General features: G+C 43.9%; 1 protein-coding gene across 2 annotated transcripts in view; it reads left to right on the top strand.

Moving 5' to 3' along the window:
* TBXAS1 (thromboxane A synthase 1) overlaps positions 1-16691 on the top strand; it is a 337775-nt gene that overhangs the window by 164643 nt on the left and 156441 nt on the right. For both annotated transcript variants that reach the window (XM_060776865.2, XM_060776866.2), the window contains exon 5: positions 7478-7574. In XM_060776865.2, coding sequence (XP_060632848.2) covers positions 7478-7574 — 97 coding nt within the window. The remainder of the gene's footprint in view (positions 1-7477; positions 7575-16691) is intronic.

Below are 16691 nucleotides of genomic sequence, written 5' to 3'. Positions count from 1 at the left end.
ACTAGAGATGCATACTAGGTTATCAACATGCAAAGAGTTCTTGTAGCACCTTGGAGACTAAGTGAAAGAACAAAGTTGGTAGAATAAGCTTTGGTAGACTAAGTCTGTTTCTTCAGATGCGGTTATCAACACAATATACCTCAGCAGCTGCTGCATGACCGAAAAGCAGCCAGCTGTGCACTGCATGATACGTTAGTGTTAATTCACATGCGCGAGACAAGATGCCTCTCCTGAAATTTAACTTCAAGAGACCTGGGGAGCAAACCTTAAAGAACAGCAACTGCAGCAATTCATATATTAAAGAATAGGAAATATAAAGATGTATATTTTACATTATTATACATATTGTTGTGTGCCCTCGGGTTGTCTCCAACTGAAAACAACTTCCAATCCAGGGAAGTCATGCTACCCCTCTATTCTGCCTTGGTTAGACCACATCTGGAATACTGTGTCCAATTCTGGGCACCACAGTTGAAGGGAGATGTTGACAAGCTGGAATGTGTCCAGAGGAGGGAGACTAAAATGATCAAGGGTCTGGAGAACAAGCCCTATGAGGAGTGGCTCAAAGAGCTGGGCATGTTTAGCCTGAAGAAGAGAAGGCTGAGAGGAGACATGATGAGGGCCATGGATAAATATGTGAGAGGAACTCATAGGTAGGAGGGTGCAAGCTTGTTTTCTGCTGCCCTGGAGACTAGGACACAGAAAGATGTCTTCAACCTACAAGAAAGGAGAATCCATCTGAACATTAGGAAGAACGTCCTGACTGTGAGAGCTGTTCGGCAGTGGAACTCTCTGCCCTGGAGTGTGATGGAAGCTCCTTCTTTGGAGGCTTTTAAATAGAGGCTGGTTGACCATCTGTCGGGGGTGCTTTAAATGTGATTTTCCTGCTTCTTGACAGGAGGTTGGACTGGATGGCCCATGAGGTCTCATCCAATTCTATGACTCTATGATCACAGGGTTTTCTTGGCACATTTTCCCCTAAAGAGGTGTACCATCTCCTCCTCTGAGGCTGAGAGATTGTGACTTTCCCAAGGTCACTTATTAGGTTTCATGGTTGAGTGTGAATTATCTTGAGGGAAACAAAATACATCCTGCTTATCAAATATAATGTTTATGAAGCTATTTGATGCTGCATGCTTTTCCCAAAATGTGCTAGAGACCAACACAATATATGTGCCCTGTGTCTACAACTATCATTTGCGGAAACTCAACATGAAACAGCAATAGTTCACACATTGGAACTATTCCACAGACCACTAGTTTGGTGGCAGTACTCTAAATCAAACACACTTCTTTCCAACAACTCTTTTAGCCCCTCCCCCCCCCCCCAAACACACACTCACACACAGAAATCACAGACCTGGAGGTATAGCCCAACAAACTAATTTGTGGAAACCAAATCGCTTCCCCCCACCCCTGGAGATAAAGCTAGAATAAAAAGGTAAAGGTAGTCCCCTGACATCAAGTCCAGTCATGTCTGACTCTGGGGTGTGGTGCTCATCTCCATTTCTAAGCCGAAGAGCCAGCGTTGTCCGTAGACACCTCCAAGGTCATGTGGCCGGCATGACTGCATGGATAATATATCAAATTATTGGTAGTAATAATGCACATTTTCATAGCAATCCCTCCCTTTGGAAAAATGAGGGGAGGAACCAAAGTTTTCCGTGGTGACATACACACAGATTCTGAAAAATAGTATGTTTGTTAGTATATTTGAGAGGACAATCATTTATATGCTGCCCGAAATAGAATAATCTCTTTCTTCTAAACATCATTGTTAATTTGAGTTCTGCATAAACAAAGACTGACCTAAAGAAGTAGGAATGTTTTGAGATAATTTCAGAGTTCAACCACAGTTCTACTCACTCCAGTATCCACATACGCTCTACTAACAGGAGTGTCATTTAGAGAATGTCTCCCTGCCCCTTCCTTCCCATATTTCAGGTCACATGTAGCCATGCCTCAGGAGCATGTGTATGTGTTGGCACCATATTAAGTCTATACGCAAAATATCAGCATGAGTGGAACTGTTTAGACTTGGAACTGGAGAAATTTAGATTAGAATCTAGAAAGGAGAAATACAGCTGGATATCATTGGTGCTTTCAGTACAAAGTTGACACCCAGATCTGTTACTCTTTTCTACTCTATGCTAGGAAACTTTCTCAGTGATGAACAAGATAAGGGCAAACCATTTTGGGTATCTATGGGAGGTCTTGGACAGTATTCTCCTTGGACATGGGGTTCATACTGTACTTGTAAAAATTTTGAGCACTAAACTCTTTGAATGTAACAGTGGATAATATTGAAAAGGAGCTCTCACATGGCACTTATTTAAAATTACCAGGGGAAAAAAATGAATATCAGAGATCTACCAGTAATACATTTTACTTGACAGCTGTCAAAAAAATCATGTTAAATGCTCCATCTGGATTTTCCACCTACAGACATTTTCCCCCAACATCTTTTAATTTCCTGGTTAAGAATAAGGAAATGTACTAAAAGTCCTTATTAAGGACTAAAGCACATGGGATGTGTAATTCTGTAATTTAGAATGGCTTTAAAAAACGTACAATTAAGAATGTCTGGTCCCAATATGCATCAGGACTCCGTCATTAAATGCAAGAAGGCTTAACTCTCAACCCATTTCCCAAAATTTGGGAAGTTAAAAACTATTTATTTCCATTATTCATTTTAGTGTTTGAAGGATAACTCATTGCCTTTACTTATTGCAGTGTTGAAAAGAGTAACTCAGGGTGTTACATGTTATGCAGCCTGCCAGTCTGCTACCGAGCACAATTCAAAGTGCTGGCTTTAGCCTATAAATCCCTAAATGGTTTTGGTCCAGCTTATCAATCCGAATGCATCTCCCTTTATAAGCCAGTTAGAGCACTAAGATCAGCTGGGGAGGTCCTGCTCTCGGTCCCACTGCCTTTGAAGGCACAACTGGTGGGGACAAGAGACAGGGCCTTCTCGGTGTTGGCCCCTTGGCTGTGTAACTCCCTCCCCAACAAGATTAGATCAGCCCCCTTCCCTCATGGCACTTAGGAAACAACTTTAAACCTGGCTATTTAAACAAATATTCGGTGAGTGTTCATAATATCGAAGCAGTTAGATGACAACCTTGGAATAGGTGCAATGTTTACAATGTTTTATGTTTACGTTTTTGATGTTTTTATAGTTTTTAATGGTTTAATTTATAGTTATATGTTACCGTTTTAGATATGCGATGTACTGTTTTTATTATATGGGAAGCATTGAATTTTAGCCATTTATTATGATGTCCACTGCTTTGAGTCCCCCAGGGGTGAGAAAAGCAATATAAAAAAGCAATAAATAAATATATAAATAATTTTCTTTTAAAATAGAAAAAGAATAATATAATATTTGGGAATAACTTGAGAAATACATTTTTAAAGTACCGTAAGGCTGGAAAGGGACTTTGCTTATTATGACAATAGAGTAAATTCACTTCTACCCATTTTTCCCGTTTGGAAATGTAGCAATACTATCTCCTTTCATTACCTAAAAAACAAGTAGTTGCCAGTATAATTTTGTTCTTTATAATGTGTTCCTTTGAAGTTCTGCCCACTACAAGTGTGGTAGTAAAAGGTAAAGGTTTAAGTCCAGTTGTGTCTGACTCTGGGGGTTGGTGCTCATCTCCATTTCTAAGCCGAAGAGCTGGTGTTGTCTGCAGACATCTGCAAGGTCATGTGGCCAGCATGACTCCATGGAGCACCATTTCCTTCCCGCCGGAGCGGTACCTATTGATCTACTCACATTTGCATGTTTTCAAACTGCTAGGTTGGCAGAAGCTGGGGCTAACAGCGGGAGTTCACCCTGCGCCCTGGAGTCAAACCTGCAAGCTTTCAGTCAGCAAGTACAGCAGCTCAGTGGTTTAACCCACTGTGGCCTTTATTGGCATTGAGAATAAACCAGAAAGGAGACAACAGGAAAATAGTCCTTCCCCAAGGCGATAAAATACCTTATGTATAATATTAGGTTTATCTCCTTCTCCATATAGCTTCCTTGAAAAGAGATTGTGAGCATAAAGGCAGCTGTGAACCTTGTATAAAAGCACTTCATTGTTTTTGCATGCATGTTTTTAATTCATTTGTGCCAGTGTAGATTCTTTTCTGTTTTCAACCTTATTCAACTTCCCTTCCTCTGACCTCTCTTCCTCTTAAGTAACAGCATTTGTCACGATGACACCAGACAGTCCTATGACTCAGTACAAGAGAATAGCTTTTAACTTCATTGTAGGCTGTCAATGTGTCCACAGAAAGGCCTGTTAAGGGGTGATGAAAGGATATTTGCATCTAATTTGCTGGTTTCTGTAAAGTTTGAGCCACATAAACATAATTCAGATTTTCATAAAATTAATTTAAATTATCCCAAAGAGATACCAAGATAACCCCTCCTGAGGTGGAAACTTTCCACCCACTTGCTGTCTGGCTACAAGGAGAGAGAATATCAGGGCCTAGATGGACTTGGAAAGAAAATCTCAAGTTTTATATACCTCATGAGATTTGTATTTTTCAGACTTCTTTTTGTGTTTGGCTGTTTTGTGAGCTACTCTAAACCTTTGAAATTTCAGATTTGACAATCAACAGCAGACATATGAATCAGGCATATGATAAAGGGATACAGATATGCCATATATATATAGAGCGAGAGATACAGAGAGACAGAGAGAGAGAAGGCATGAAAGAGAGTTTGGTGCCTCTCTTGCCCAATATGTCTAAAGGAAATTATGAGAATGCTTCTATGAGGTTGTGAAAACCCCAAGAATGTAATATGAGAATTTCATATGTGTATATGTGTTGCCTGTTGACCTATGGTGACCCTATGCATTTCATAGTTTTCTTAGGCATGGAATGCCAGTACCTTCCTCTGAAAAATAACCCACAGCATCTGGTATTTGTGATATTCTCCTTTCCAAGTGCTTACCCTGTCTGACCCTGCTTCATTTCAAGGATCAGGCCATATGCGGTGCCTCATTGGTATTTGAGCCCAAGAATTACATATACAAATAAAAAATAAGTATTCCATCTAAAGATAGGAACATTTGCAGTGCCTGGCATGGAGATGAAGCATCTTCACTTATATCTTTTAGATACTTCTGGCTACTAATATCTGAGGAGGAGACTATTTTCATTGACTTCTGTCACAAGTCATGAAAGGCCAAGTGTTCTGCTATGTTGCAGTGACTAGTGAATAAAGTTGCTCTTTCACCTATATGACTTTGGTATTTTGGATGGGCAGGGATAATATAATAAAGGTAAAGGTTTCCCCCTGACATTAAGTCCATTTGTGTCCGACTCTGGGTGGTGGTGCACATCTCAATTTCTAAGCCAAAGAGCCAGCATTGTTCCTAGATGCCTCCAAGGTCAGGTGGCTAGCATGATGGCATGGAGCGCCGTTACCGTCCTGCTGGAATGGTACCTGTTGACCAACTCACATTTGCATGTTTTGACATCAAAATGGCCTCCTCCCTGCAGTCCTTCTCAAAGAAACTTAAAACCTGGTTATGGGACCAAGTGTTTGAATAGTAATGGCAGCAATCGGGAATAAGACACAATGTAGTATGAATGACAATTGACTGACTCAGACTTTGATTTTAAACCTACATTTATTTATTTGTCATGTCAGGACAACCAGTCAAATTATATTACATTTCTAACAGAACAAAGCAAACAGACAAAATACAGAATTTGTGAGTTTGGTAGTTGATTAAATGTCCTTTAACCAGTATCTGGCCACTTGGAGTGCTTCTGGTGTTGCTGCAAGAAGGTCCTCCATTGTGCATGTGGCAGGGCTCAGGTTGCATTGCAGCAGGTGGTCAGTGGTTTGCTCCTCTCCACACTCGCATGTCGAGGATTCCACTTTGTAGCCCCATTTCTGAAGGTTGGCTCTGCATCTCGTGGTGCCAGAGCGCAGTCTGTTCAGCGCCTTCCAAGTCGCCCAGTCCTATTTCTTGATTTAAGTCATTGACGTGAAGACATCTACCCTTGGCTATGCTACTCTGCTGTGAGTATGCATGCCCAGTGTGGAATGCATTTCGCCACGCTAAAACAGTGGATGTGGCTCTTAATGAGATATGCCGCATTATCACGGGGTGTCTGCGCCCTACACCACTGGAGAAATTACACTGTCTAGCCAGTATTGCACCACCTGACATCCGCCGGGAAGTAGCAGCCAATAGCGAAAGGACCAAGGCAGTGACATCTCCAGCTCATCCCTTGTTTGAGTATCAGCCAGCACTTCAATGACTTAAATCAAGAAATAGTTTTCTAGGATCTACAGAGACACTCACTGGAACACCCCAGCAAACGAGAGTCCAAAAGTGGCAGGCTCAAACCCAGAACCTCAATCAATGGCTGATACCAAATGAGAGACTCCCCCCTGGGCACACAGAAAACTGGGCGACTTGGAAGGCGCTGAACAGACTGCGCTCTGGCACCACGAGATGCAGAGCCAACTTTAAGAAATGGGGCCACAAAGTGGAATCCACGACATGCAAGCATGGAGAAGAGCAAACCACTGACCACCTGCTGCAATGCAACCTGAGCCCTGCCACATGACCATGGAGGATCTCCTTGCAGCAACACCAGAGACACTCCAAGTGGCCAGATACTGGTCAAAGGACATTTAATCAACTACCAGGTTTACAAACTTTGTGTTTTTTCTGTTTGTTTGTTTGCTTTGTTAAAAATGTAATACAAATGTCTGGTTGCTCCTGACACGATAAATAAAAAACCATGATGGAATCTATCTTCGAAGCTTATCATTAGAGAGGCATTTCTGGAACTAAGCTTGCAAGTTAAGTGCCAGTCTGGGCCTGGGGAGTGCAGGTCCCTGAAACCTTGAGTTGACCTCATTTGGGTGAATGTGGTGATATCATTAAGCAGTATATACTAAGCATCAGGTTGCCAGACTGAAAACTGGAGAGAACCCCAAAACGTTTAATGGCTGTGTGAAAGAAGAGATTTCAGCAAGTGTTTCTTCCTACCTAGTTGCGTGTCAAGAAACACCTAATGAAATTCCCACCTCTGCACAACCATTAAAGACAGAAGAACCCATTCCAGGTTTCCACCTGTGAACTCTAATTAAATATCAACCTTTTGTGGAAAGCAATGTCTCCATGATGTTTATAGCATTTCCCACCCTCTTCATATGGATCAACTGTCAAACACAATTTTTCCTTTCATTATTTCTTTCTCTGTCTCTTACTTTTTCTCCACCTTCTTCTTCTCTGTCAGGTATTGTAGGCCAAGTAGATGTGTGTGTGTGTATAAACAGGATATCATTAAATAACACAGTAACCGAAAGCAATGTATTGAGTGAGATGGATAATCCTAAGAATGCGTGTTTTATATATTCTAAATGTAGATGAAATTGAATATTTTGCTTCCTTGAAAATAAAGTGCCATATGCTTTTTCTGTTCACTATTAACATTTTTTTCTTTTCATGAACAGGTATTATATTGGCCGTCGAATGTTCATAGTAATATCTGAACCAGACATGATAAAATGCATCTTAAAGGAAGAATTCCAAAACTTTACTAACCGGATGGTAAGTAGCCAGAATTTGTTGCTTTCCATGTTGCTGTACTGTTGTCTTTCCATCAGTTAACCACAGGGAAGCCCAAAAAAGCACATTCAATCATTTTTAGTGTTTTAGTAAATATGCTACAGAATACAGAATGACTCCCAAGATTTCCAGTGGATACCTGGAACTGCAGATAATAGAAAACTCTATATTTTGACCACATTTGACTGGATTCAGACCATAGAATAGCACTGGAGGACCTAGAGATCTCAAAAAACACTTTCAGGGGAGATTTTTTTTGCAGTGTGGATAAGTGAAACCATAGATACTGAATTTTTGTGGATAAAGGGATTGCATTATATGAAGTCAAACTCTCTAAAGAGGGCCAAATACCCCCAGGACTACTGCACAGCACTTTTAGTACCCTTCTACACTGTCCTCATATCCCAGGATCTGATCCCAGGCTATCTGCTTTGAACTAGATTATATGAGTTTACACTGCCAGATAATTTGGGATAAGCAGATAACCAGGGATAAGATCCTGGGATATAGGGCAGTCTAGAAGGGGCCCCTGATTATATGGCAGTGAAGACTCATATAATTCAGTTCAAAGCAGATAACCTGGGATCAGAACCTGCGATGTATTGTAGAATGTAGAATGGACCTTAGACTGAGCTCCATGACTACTACTCTAAAGTAGCTAAGAGTGAGACCAGGGTAGCAACGGCTCCACTAATTTTTCTCCCCATCATTTGGAGGTTGTCAGAGGTCAAAACTGAACATGAGACTATCTTAAGATAGTAGTCATGTCACAATAGGGAAGGGCATTTGACCTAAATCCATTTGTTAGTGACAACTAGAAACTAGTCTACTGAATCAGTGAGAACTTGGTAATTCAGCAGTTCGGTAACTTCCATTGCTAGGCCTGACAATTGGATTAAGATTGGATCTTTAAAAACTTGCAACGATCACAATGTATGAATTAGTGTGTTTGAACATTTGTAAGGGCCCTATAAGACCTAATCATTCATAAAGTTCATCCGAACATTCATCCGAACATCAATTACCATCAAGTACCATCGGTATTGCTGCTACCCATGTGGTCCCCTGCCCCCATTTGTGTATTGTTCTTGCTGCTTTTTTGTAACGGAGGGGGCAGAAGAGGTGGTGTGTGGGAGCCTATGAGTGAAGATGTGGTGGGGAGGGGGGAGAAGGGAGAGAGAGGAGGTTGGCAAGAACCTTTAAGCCTAACAACAAGTGTAGAAGAACGGGATCGTATGGCTCGGAACTGTGGCATGGAGGGGGGGAGGTGTTCCACTAGCCGAGGGGCCCCCATAGAGGTCGTGGTGGGAAGGAGGAGATGCGGGAGACGGAGACCTCGAATTCGGCTTAATTCGGACCGCTTATCCAAATTAACTATTCCCAATCGGTCTCCGAAGGTAAATTGGTGTAACCAGGTGAGCGGGCCCTCTGGCTTGAAGGTGGTGTTGTTGAACGCCAGGTCTGTCAACGGAAAGACATCTTGGATCCAGGATTTAATCCTGGAGGAGCGGGCAGACCTGGCGTGCATCACGGAGACCTGGTTGGATGAAGCGGGGGGCGTAAACCTCTCCCAGCTTTGTCCCCCAGGTTTCTCCGTGCAACACCAACCAAGAGCCGGAGGACGGGGAGGCGGTGTCGCAGTGGTCTATAGAGATTCCATCCATCTAATCAGGACCCCCATCCCGCAGACCACAAATTTCGAATGCGTCCACCTGAGGGTGGGTGACCGGGACAGAATAGGGATTCTGCTAGTGTACCGTCCACCTCGCTGCACTACAGTCTCCCTACCTGAGCTAGCGGGGGTGGTCTCGAGCCTGGCGGTGGAGTCCCAACGGCTCCTTGTGCTGGGGGACTTCAACATCCACGCCGAGGCAACCCTCACAGGTGCGGCTCAGGACTTCATGTCCGCCATGGCAACCATGGGGCTGTCCCAACAAATAACTGGCCCCACCCACTGTGCTGGACACACATTGGACTTGGTTTTCTGTCAGGGATGGGAGCAAGATGGCGGGGTGGAGGAGTTGTCTAGCTCTCCGTTGCCATGGTCCGACCACTTCCTGATTAGATTTAGACTCACTGCGCCCCCTAACCTCCGCAAGGGTGGAGGACCCATTAGGATGGTCCGCCCCAGGAGGCTAATGGATCCAAATGGATTCCTGACGGCTCTTGGGGAGTTTCCCGCCACCGCGGTAGGTGATCATGTCGAGGCCTTGGTCGCTCTCTGGAATGGGGAGATGACCAGGGCTATTGACAAGATCGCTCCGGAACGTCCCCTCTCGAGTAACCGAGCTAAACCAGCCCCTTGGTTCACTGAGGAGCTGGCAGCGATGAAGCGAAAGAAGAGGGTTCTAGAGAGCGTGTGGCGCTCAGACCCAAGCGAGCCAAACCGAACACGGTTTGTGTCCTTTTTAAGGGCATATGCCGCGGCAATAAAAGCCGCAAAGAAAACTTTCTTTGCGGCCACTATTGCGTCTGCAAAGAACCGTCCAGCGGAGCTGTTTCGGGTTGTCAGAGGTCTTTTAACTCCCCCAACTTCAGGTGGGAGCCCTGACAACTCGGCAGCACGCTGTGAAGCATTTGCTCGGTTCTTTGCAGACAAAGTCGCTTTGATCCGCGCTGGGCTGGACGCCGCATTAGATGCAGTCTCTGTGAATGTGACACAAGCACCTGCTTGTCCGATTTTGTTGGATTCTTTTCAGTTTGTGAAACCCGAGGATGTGGACAAGATACTTGGAGGAATGAGACCCACCACGTCCATCCTAGACCCCTGCCCATCCTGGCTTCTGAAAGAGGCCAGAGGGGGATTGGCCGAGTGGGTAACGGTGGTGGTTAATGCCTCCCTCCGGGAAGGCAAGATTCCAGCGAGCCTAAAACAGGCTATTGTAAAGCCGCTGTTGAAGAAACCATCACTCGACCCCACTAAATTGGACAACTTTCGGCCTGTTTCCAATCTTCCCTTCTTGGGCAAAGTCATGGAAAGCGTGGTGGCCTCACAACTCCAGGTATTCTTGAGAGACACGGATATTCTGGATCCGGCACAGTCTGGTTTCAGACCGGGACATGGTACCGAGACGGTCTTGGTCGCCTTAGTGGATGATCTGCGCCGGGAGCTAGACAGGGGGAGTGTGTCCCTGTTGGTGCTCCTGGACCTCTCAGCGGCCTTCGATACCGTCGACCACGGTATTCTTCTGGGGCGCCTTGCAGGGATGGGTCTTGGGGGCACTGCTTTGCAGTGGCTCCAGTCATTTCTGGAGGGTCGTACTCAGAAGGTGTTGCTGGGGGACTCCTGTTCAGCACCACAGCCATTGATCTGTGGCGTTCCTCAGGGTTCCATCCTGTCCCCCTTGCTGTTTAACATCTACATGAAGCCGCTGGGTGAGATCATCCGGAGTTTCGGGGTGAGGTGTCACCTGTACGCAGATGATGTCCAACTCTGTCACTCCTTTCCACCTGCTACTAAGGAGGCCGTCGAAGTCCTGAACCGGTGCCTGGCCGCTGTAATGGTCTGGATGAGGGCGAACAAACTGAAATTAAATCCAGACAAGACAGAGGTACTCCTGGTCAGTCGCAAGGCCGAACAGGGTATAGGGTTACAGCCTGTGCTGGATGGGGTCGCACTCCCCTTGAAGGCGCAGGTTCGCAGCTTGGGTGTGACCCTGGACTCATCGTTGAGCCTGGAGCCCCAGGTTTCAGCGGTGACCAGGGGAGCATTTGCACAGCTCCGGCTCGTGCGCCAGCTGCGCCCGTATCTTGGGAAGTCTGACTTGGCCACGGTGGTACACGCTTTGGTCACATCCCGCCTCGACTACTGCAACGCTCTCTACGTGGGGCTGCCCTTGAAAACGGCCCGGAAGCTTCAGCTAGTCCAACGCGCGGCAGCCATGGTGTTAACGGGAGCGGGACGCAGAGAGCATACAACGCCCCTGCTGGCCCAGCTCCACTGGCTGCCGATTCGCTACCGGGCCCAATTTAAGGTGCTGGTATTATCCTACAAAGCCCTAAACGGTTCCGGCCCAAAATACCTTGCAGACCGCATCTCGGCCTATGAGCCCACGAGGGCCTTGAGATCATCCGGGGAGGCCCTTCTCTCGGTCCCGCCTGCCTCACAGGCACGTCTGGCGGGAACGAGAGAGCGGGCCTTCTCGGTGGTGGCCCCCCGGCTGTGGAACGCCCTCCCTGTTGAAGTTAGACAGGCGCCCTCCTTGTTGGCCTTTCGTAGAGGCCTGAAGACATGGCTCTTCGAGCAGGCCTTCAATTGAGAGTATCTTGAATGACACTGGAATGGACTAGGATTACGAAATTGGCTATGACCCCAGGACTTGACGAAGCGGATTTTTAGTATAAGTATGTGTTCTGTTGTATTGTCTGGTTTGTACTGTCTAAATCTTTTGTATATTGTGCTTTTTGTTGCTGTTCACCGCCCCGAGTCGCCCTCGGGCTGAGAGGGGCGGTCAATAAATGCAAAAAATAAATAAATAAATAAATAAAGTATCATAGAAGGCATATATATATATTAGTGTCTGAATCAACACTACATAGTGGTCCCAGGGATGTGGTTCCAGGATACCCGTGGATACCAAGGTTCATGAAGGTTGAAGTCCTATTGCATATAATGCCATATGAAATAAGTGCCAATGAGTGCTTGAGGATCTATGAAATGGTAGAAAGCTACAGCAGGTATGCTTACATATCAGTGTAGTGCTCAGTACATGGCAAAATCAAGGTTTACTTTTGGACCCCCCCTCCCCCCCCCCAATATTTTAGAGCTGTGGTTGGTGACACTTGTGAATTCAGAACCTGTGGATATGAAGAATGATTGTATAAGAGATGGTGTAAATTACTTGAAATAGTTGATTGTTGATTTTACAGTTGATTTCAGGGAACAGCCCGGGGTTTTTTTTCTGTCTATTGAGCCCTTGAGATGTGATACACCTTCCTGTCTGCCATTTTCCTTTCATTTTGCCCTAACACTGCTAGCTGTCCTGATTTTGGAAGGGACAGAACACACACAGTGTACCCCAGAATCAGTTCTTACATTCTCTACTTCGAAGCATTACATGCTCTAGGAAGGCTTGGAGCTGCCCTGCTGAGTTGGCTGCATAAAGTGTCACTAACTGAAATGCCGAGCTGTAGCCATTTCAACAATAAATAGCATTTAAAATCCTCTTTGACATTGACACTGAATCTCTGATGCAGTCACCTAAGTCAGCCTTGCTCCCTACAGCATTTCAGTTTTTAACAAAATGCTCTGAATTTACATAAACTGAAAAAACAAGTCTTTATAAAATGCAGATTTTTCTATCATTTTTACCTCTTATTTTCCCTCCCCTTCTATATAATTCAGTACAAATTTTAATTTTATTTTATTCTATTACTACCATTTTACAGAATACTTTCTCTAAGAAGCTCAGGAATAGAAGCTCAGGAAAGGGTTCCAAGCAGGGTGTTTCCTTAACCCCGAAGCCCAGGCTCCCTTGAAGGGAAGAAAGGAAAGGCTCCCAAGGGATAGGGGAGCCTTGTAAGTTCCCTATTGGCCATTCCAATGTGGAATTGAAATGTCTATTCAGCAGCGTGCCCATTTTTGGGAGATGCACAAAAACAGATGGGGGTGGGGTGGGCTCCCAGTATCCAGCAAGCAGAAACATATAGCAATTCACCCAAAATGCACAAACCTACTTGAGAAGTTATCTCAGCTGTTTAAAAATAGTTTTAATAATAATAATAATAATAATAATAGTTTTCCCAATTTTATGGAGGTCCTGTGCCCCTAACTCCCATGAAAGTGGAGGTCCTACTATAGTTCCTTTTCTCCAACTTTATTTGCCCACCACTGAGTTTCAGAAGATAATATTGGAAGTGAGGTTTTTTTTTTGTTTCAGGAGCGACTTGAGAAACTGCAAGTTGCTTCTGGTGTGAGAGAATTGGCTCTCTGCAAGGACTTGCCCAGGGGATGCCTGGATGTTTTGCCATCCTTGTGGGAGTCTTCTTTCATGTCCCCGCATGAGAAGCTGGAGCTGACAGAGAGAGCTCACCTGGATTCGAACCGCCAACATGTCAGTCAACAGTCCTGCCAACACAAAAGTTTAACCCATTGTGCCACTGGGGGCTCCTTGAAAGCAAGTGAGACAAAGATTTTTTTGTCTCCACTTTCCCTATGACATACACCCATTTTTTTAACCGCGTTCTCTATGCCATGAATAGATTTTACTATATCATGTCTTTTTCTTCCACTTAGAGGTTTTTTTTCCTTCATTAAGTAGTCCAAAACATTATTGCCTCTCTCTGTATTGGAGTTACTCCACTCCCTTGATCATTTTGATTGCCCTTTCCTAGGCTGTTTTCCTGCAATGCTTTAAGTTGGTCTTCCTTTGAGTTTTTACCAACTCTGTCTTTGTTTGCTGGTGTATGTTTCTTGGGTCATAATACATGAGATATAATGATATTCCTTGTTTATTTTTCATTTATAGTTTCACCTTTGAGAATTTTGGAACCAATCAATGTTTTTTCATAATGAAAAGGAGAAAAACAAACAATCAACTCTATTAGCAAAACAATAAAGATACTCCAAATAATTCTACTCCAAGTTTGGGTCTGAACTTTAAAGGGCAAATGTGCTAGACCCTATCCTGTAATATGTTTTTTGCCTGATATGTATGCCTTTAAAGTACAAACTAAAACGATGGGCCTGATTTACCATTTCATGTAATCATAGAGTTGGATGAGAGCTCATGAGCCATCCAGTCCAACTCCCAGCCAAGGAGCAGGAAAATGTCATTCAAAGCACCCGACAGATGGCCATCCAGCCTCTGCTTAAAAGCCTCCAAAGAAGGAGCCTCCACCACACTCTGGGCAGAGAGTTCCACTGCTGAACAGCTTTCACAGTTAGGAAGTTCTTCCCAATGATCAGGTGGAACCTCCTTTTCTGTAGTTTGAAACCATTGTTCCCTGTTCTAGTCTCCAGGGTAGCAGAACACAAGTTTGCTCCCTCCTCTCTATGACTTCCCTTTCACATCTTTAAACATGGTCATCATGCCTCCTCTCAGCCTTCTCTTCTTCAGACTAAACATGCCCAGCTGCTCCTCATAGGGCTTGTTCTTCAGACTCTTGATCATTTTAGTTGCCCCCCTCTGGACACATTCCAATCCGTCAACATCTCTCTTCATCTGCGGTGTCCAGAATTGGACACAGTGTTCCAGGTGTGGCCTAACCAAGGCAGAATAGACTTCCCTGGATGTACACACTAAACTCCTATTTATGCAGGCCAACATTCCATTGGCTTTTTTTGCTGCCACATGACATTGTTGGCTCATTTTTAACTTGTTGTCCATGAGGTCTCCAAAATCTTTTTCACACATACTTCTTTTGAGCCAGGCATCCCCCATTCTGTATCTTTGCATTTCATTTGTTTCTGCCTAAGTGGTGTATCTTGCATTTGTGCCTGTTGAACTTAATTTTGTTCGTTTTGGTCCATCTCTCTAATCTGTTTCGCTTACACGAGAGCCACAAATGACTTTTGGCACTACTTAAGCCAACCTCATGAATATTGTATGGTTTTCATAGTCAAGGAACGCTATTGCCATTTCTTTTCTCTGCAATAGTGTCTGGTGTTTGTATTTGCTGAAACTGGTTATTTTGCCCTTAGTTTAATGAAATATTTGACAGTTGGTTTTTTACGACCAGATTTGATAGTTAGGTCTTCAGACAGAGGATGCCTTCAAACATGTGAATGTCTTCTGACATCCTTTATAGACATGAGGCTAAGTCACCCTCACTACCCTGTCCCCTGATTCCTTGAGTGACAGCAATGGGTTAAAAATCAGGCACAGCATTTCCTGACTGTTTTTTTAATTACAACAACAGAAGCTGCCCTCAATCTATTTAGAAAAAAAATCCTGCCATAAGAACAGCAGGGATGTTCTAGCTCAGGAATGAGCTGTATTAACAAGGCTTTGTGGTCATCAGCATTTATTCCCTAAAGCCCAATGCTTTCTTCTCTCAGTTTCATCCACATAGCAATAGAGGTAGCACAACGCTGTAAAGATGTTTTATTGTTTCACAACACACTGCATCCTCATAAACAGAATCTCTAAATAACAGCAACAAAAGGGCTGACCAGCCTGCTCGCTCACTAGCTTATTTGTTCAGAGTAATTTTCAAAAGTATAAACCTGCTCACCTAAAAGCTGTAAATATCCACATTTTAAAAGGCCATACGGAAAGGCATTCACACACAACCAGAATCTGTTGGTATCTTCTGGCAAATCTTTCTTTGCGCTCTATGATTTTGTAGATTAAAAGCTGCATTTCTGTCTATATTTACAAAAAAAAAAGAAGGCGGGAATTTTGCAAAGTGCACACTGGGATAGAATGTTTTTGCAGACCTTGTCACCTCCACAATTCCCTGATGAATCTTTATTTATCCCAAAACTGAAGGTGAGTTGATACCTGTTTAGGTGTAACAATTTTAAGCAGGTTACAAGACCTCCCAGTATACTTCAATATTAAAAAAACCTAGATATGGTTGGATTTAAAGTCCCACCTAGATATTGTTAGACTGCAAGTTCCACCTAGGTATTGTTGGACTGCAAATCCCATTGCTCCTAGACTGCATAACCAGTATTATGGAAAACTGGGTGTGTTGTTTAACAAGAATTGGAGAACTACATACTTCCTATCCATAATATATAAAGCATGGATGGACATAATGTGGTCTATGGGCTGCATGCAGTCCTTGGAACCCCTAAACACGATCCTTGACCCTCAAAAGACATCCCATTATGTCACTATTGGGGAAATAACCACTTTGAGCATCCACAAATACCAGATGCTATAGGGTATGCAGTGCTGACAGAGGAAAAAAAATGGCAAAAGCACCTCTGAGCATTCCTTGCCTACAAAAACTGTGAAATTCATGAGTTTGTTTTACGTTGCCAGGAAACTTGAAGGCACATACATAGTTATTTGCATCTTCAAGGAAGGAAGCAACAGATCAGAAGCATATACAAACACATAAAAACATGGGAACTCAGGCCTGGACGCTCTACTCCAGTTTTCAGGATGAAAAGGAACAATCTTGTGGTGAGAGCCTTGCCAAGTGTGG

This window comes from Anolis sagrei, chromosome 5 (assembly GCF_037176765.1).
Source record: "Anolis sagrei isolate rAnoSag1 chromosome 5, rAnoSag1.mat, whole genome shotgun sequence".
NCBI lineage: Eukaryota > Metazoa > Chordata > Lepidosauria > Squamata > Dactyloidae > Anolis > Anolis sagrei.
Note: the sequence above shows the minus strand (reverse complement) of the source record. Positions and strands in the feature narration are given on the sequence as shown.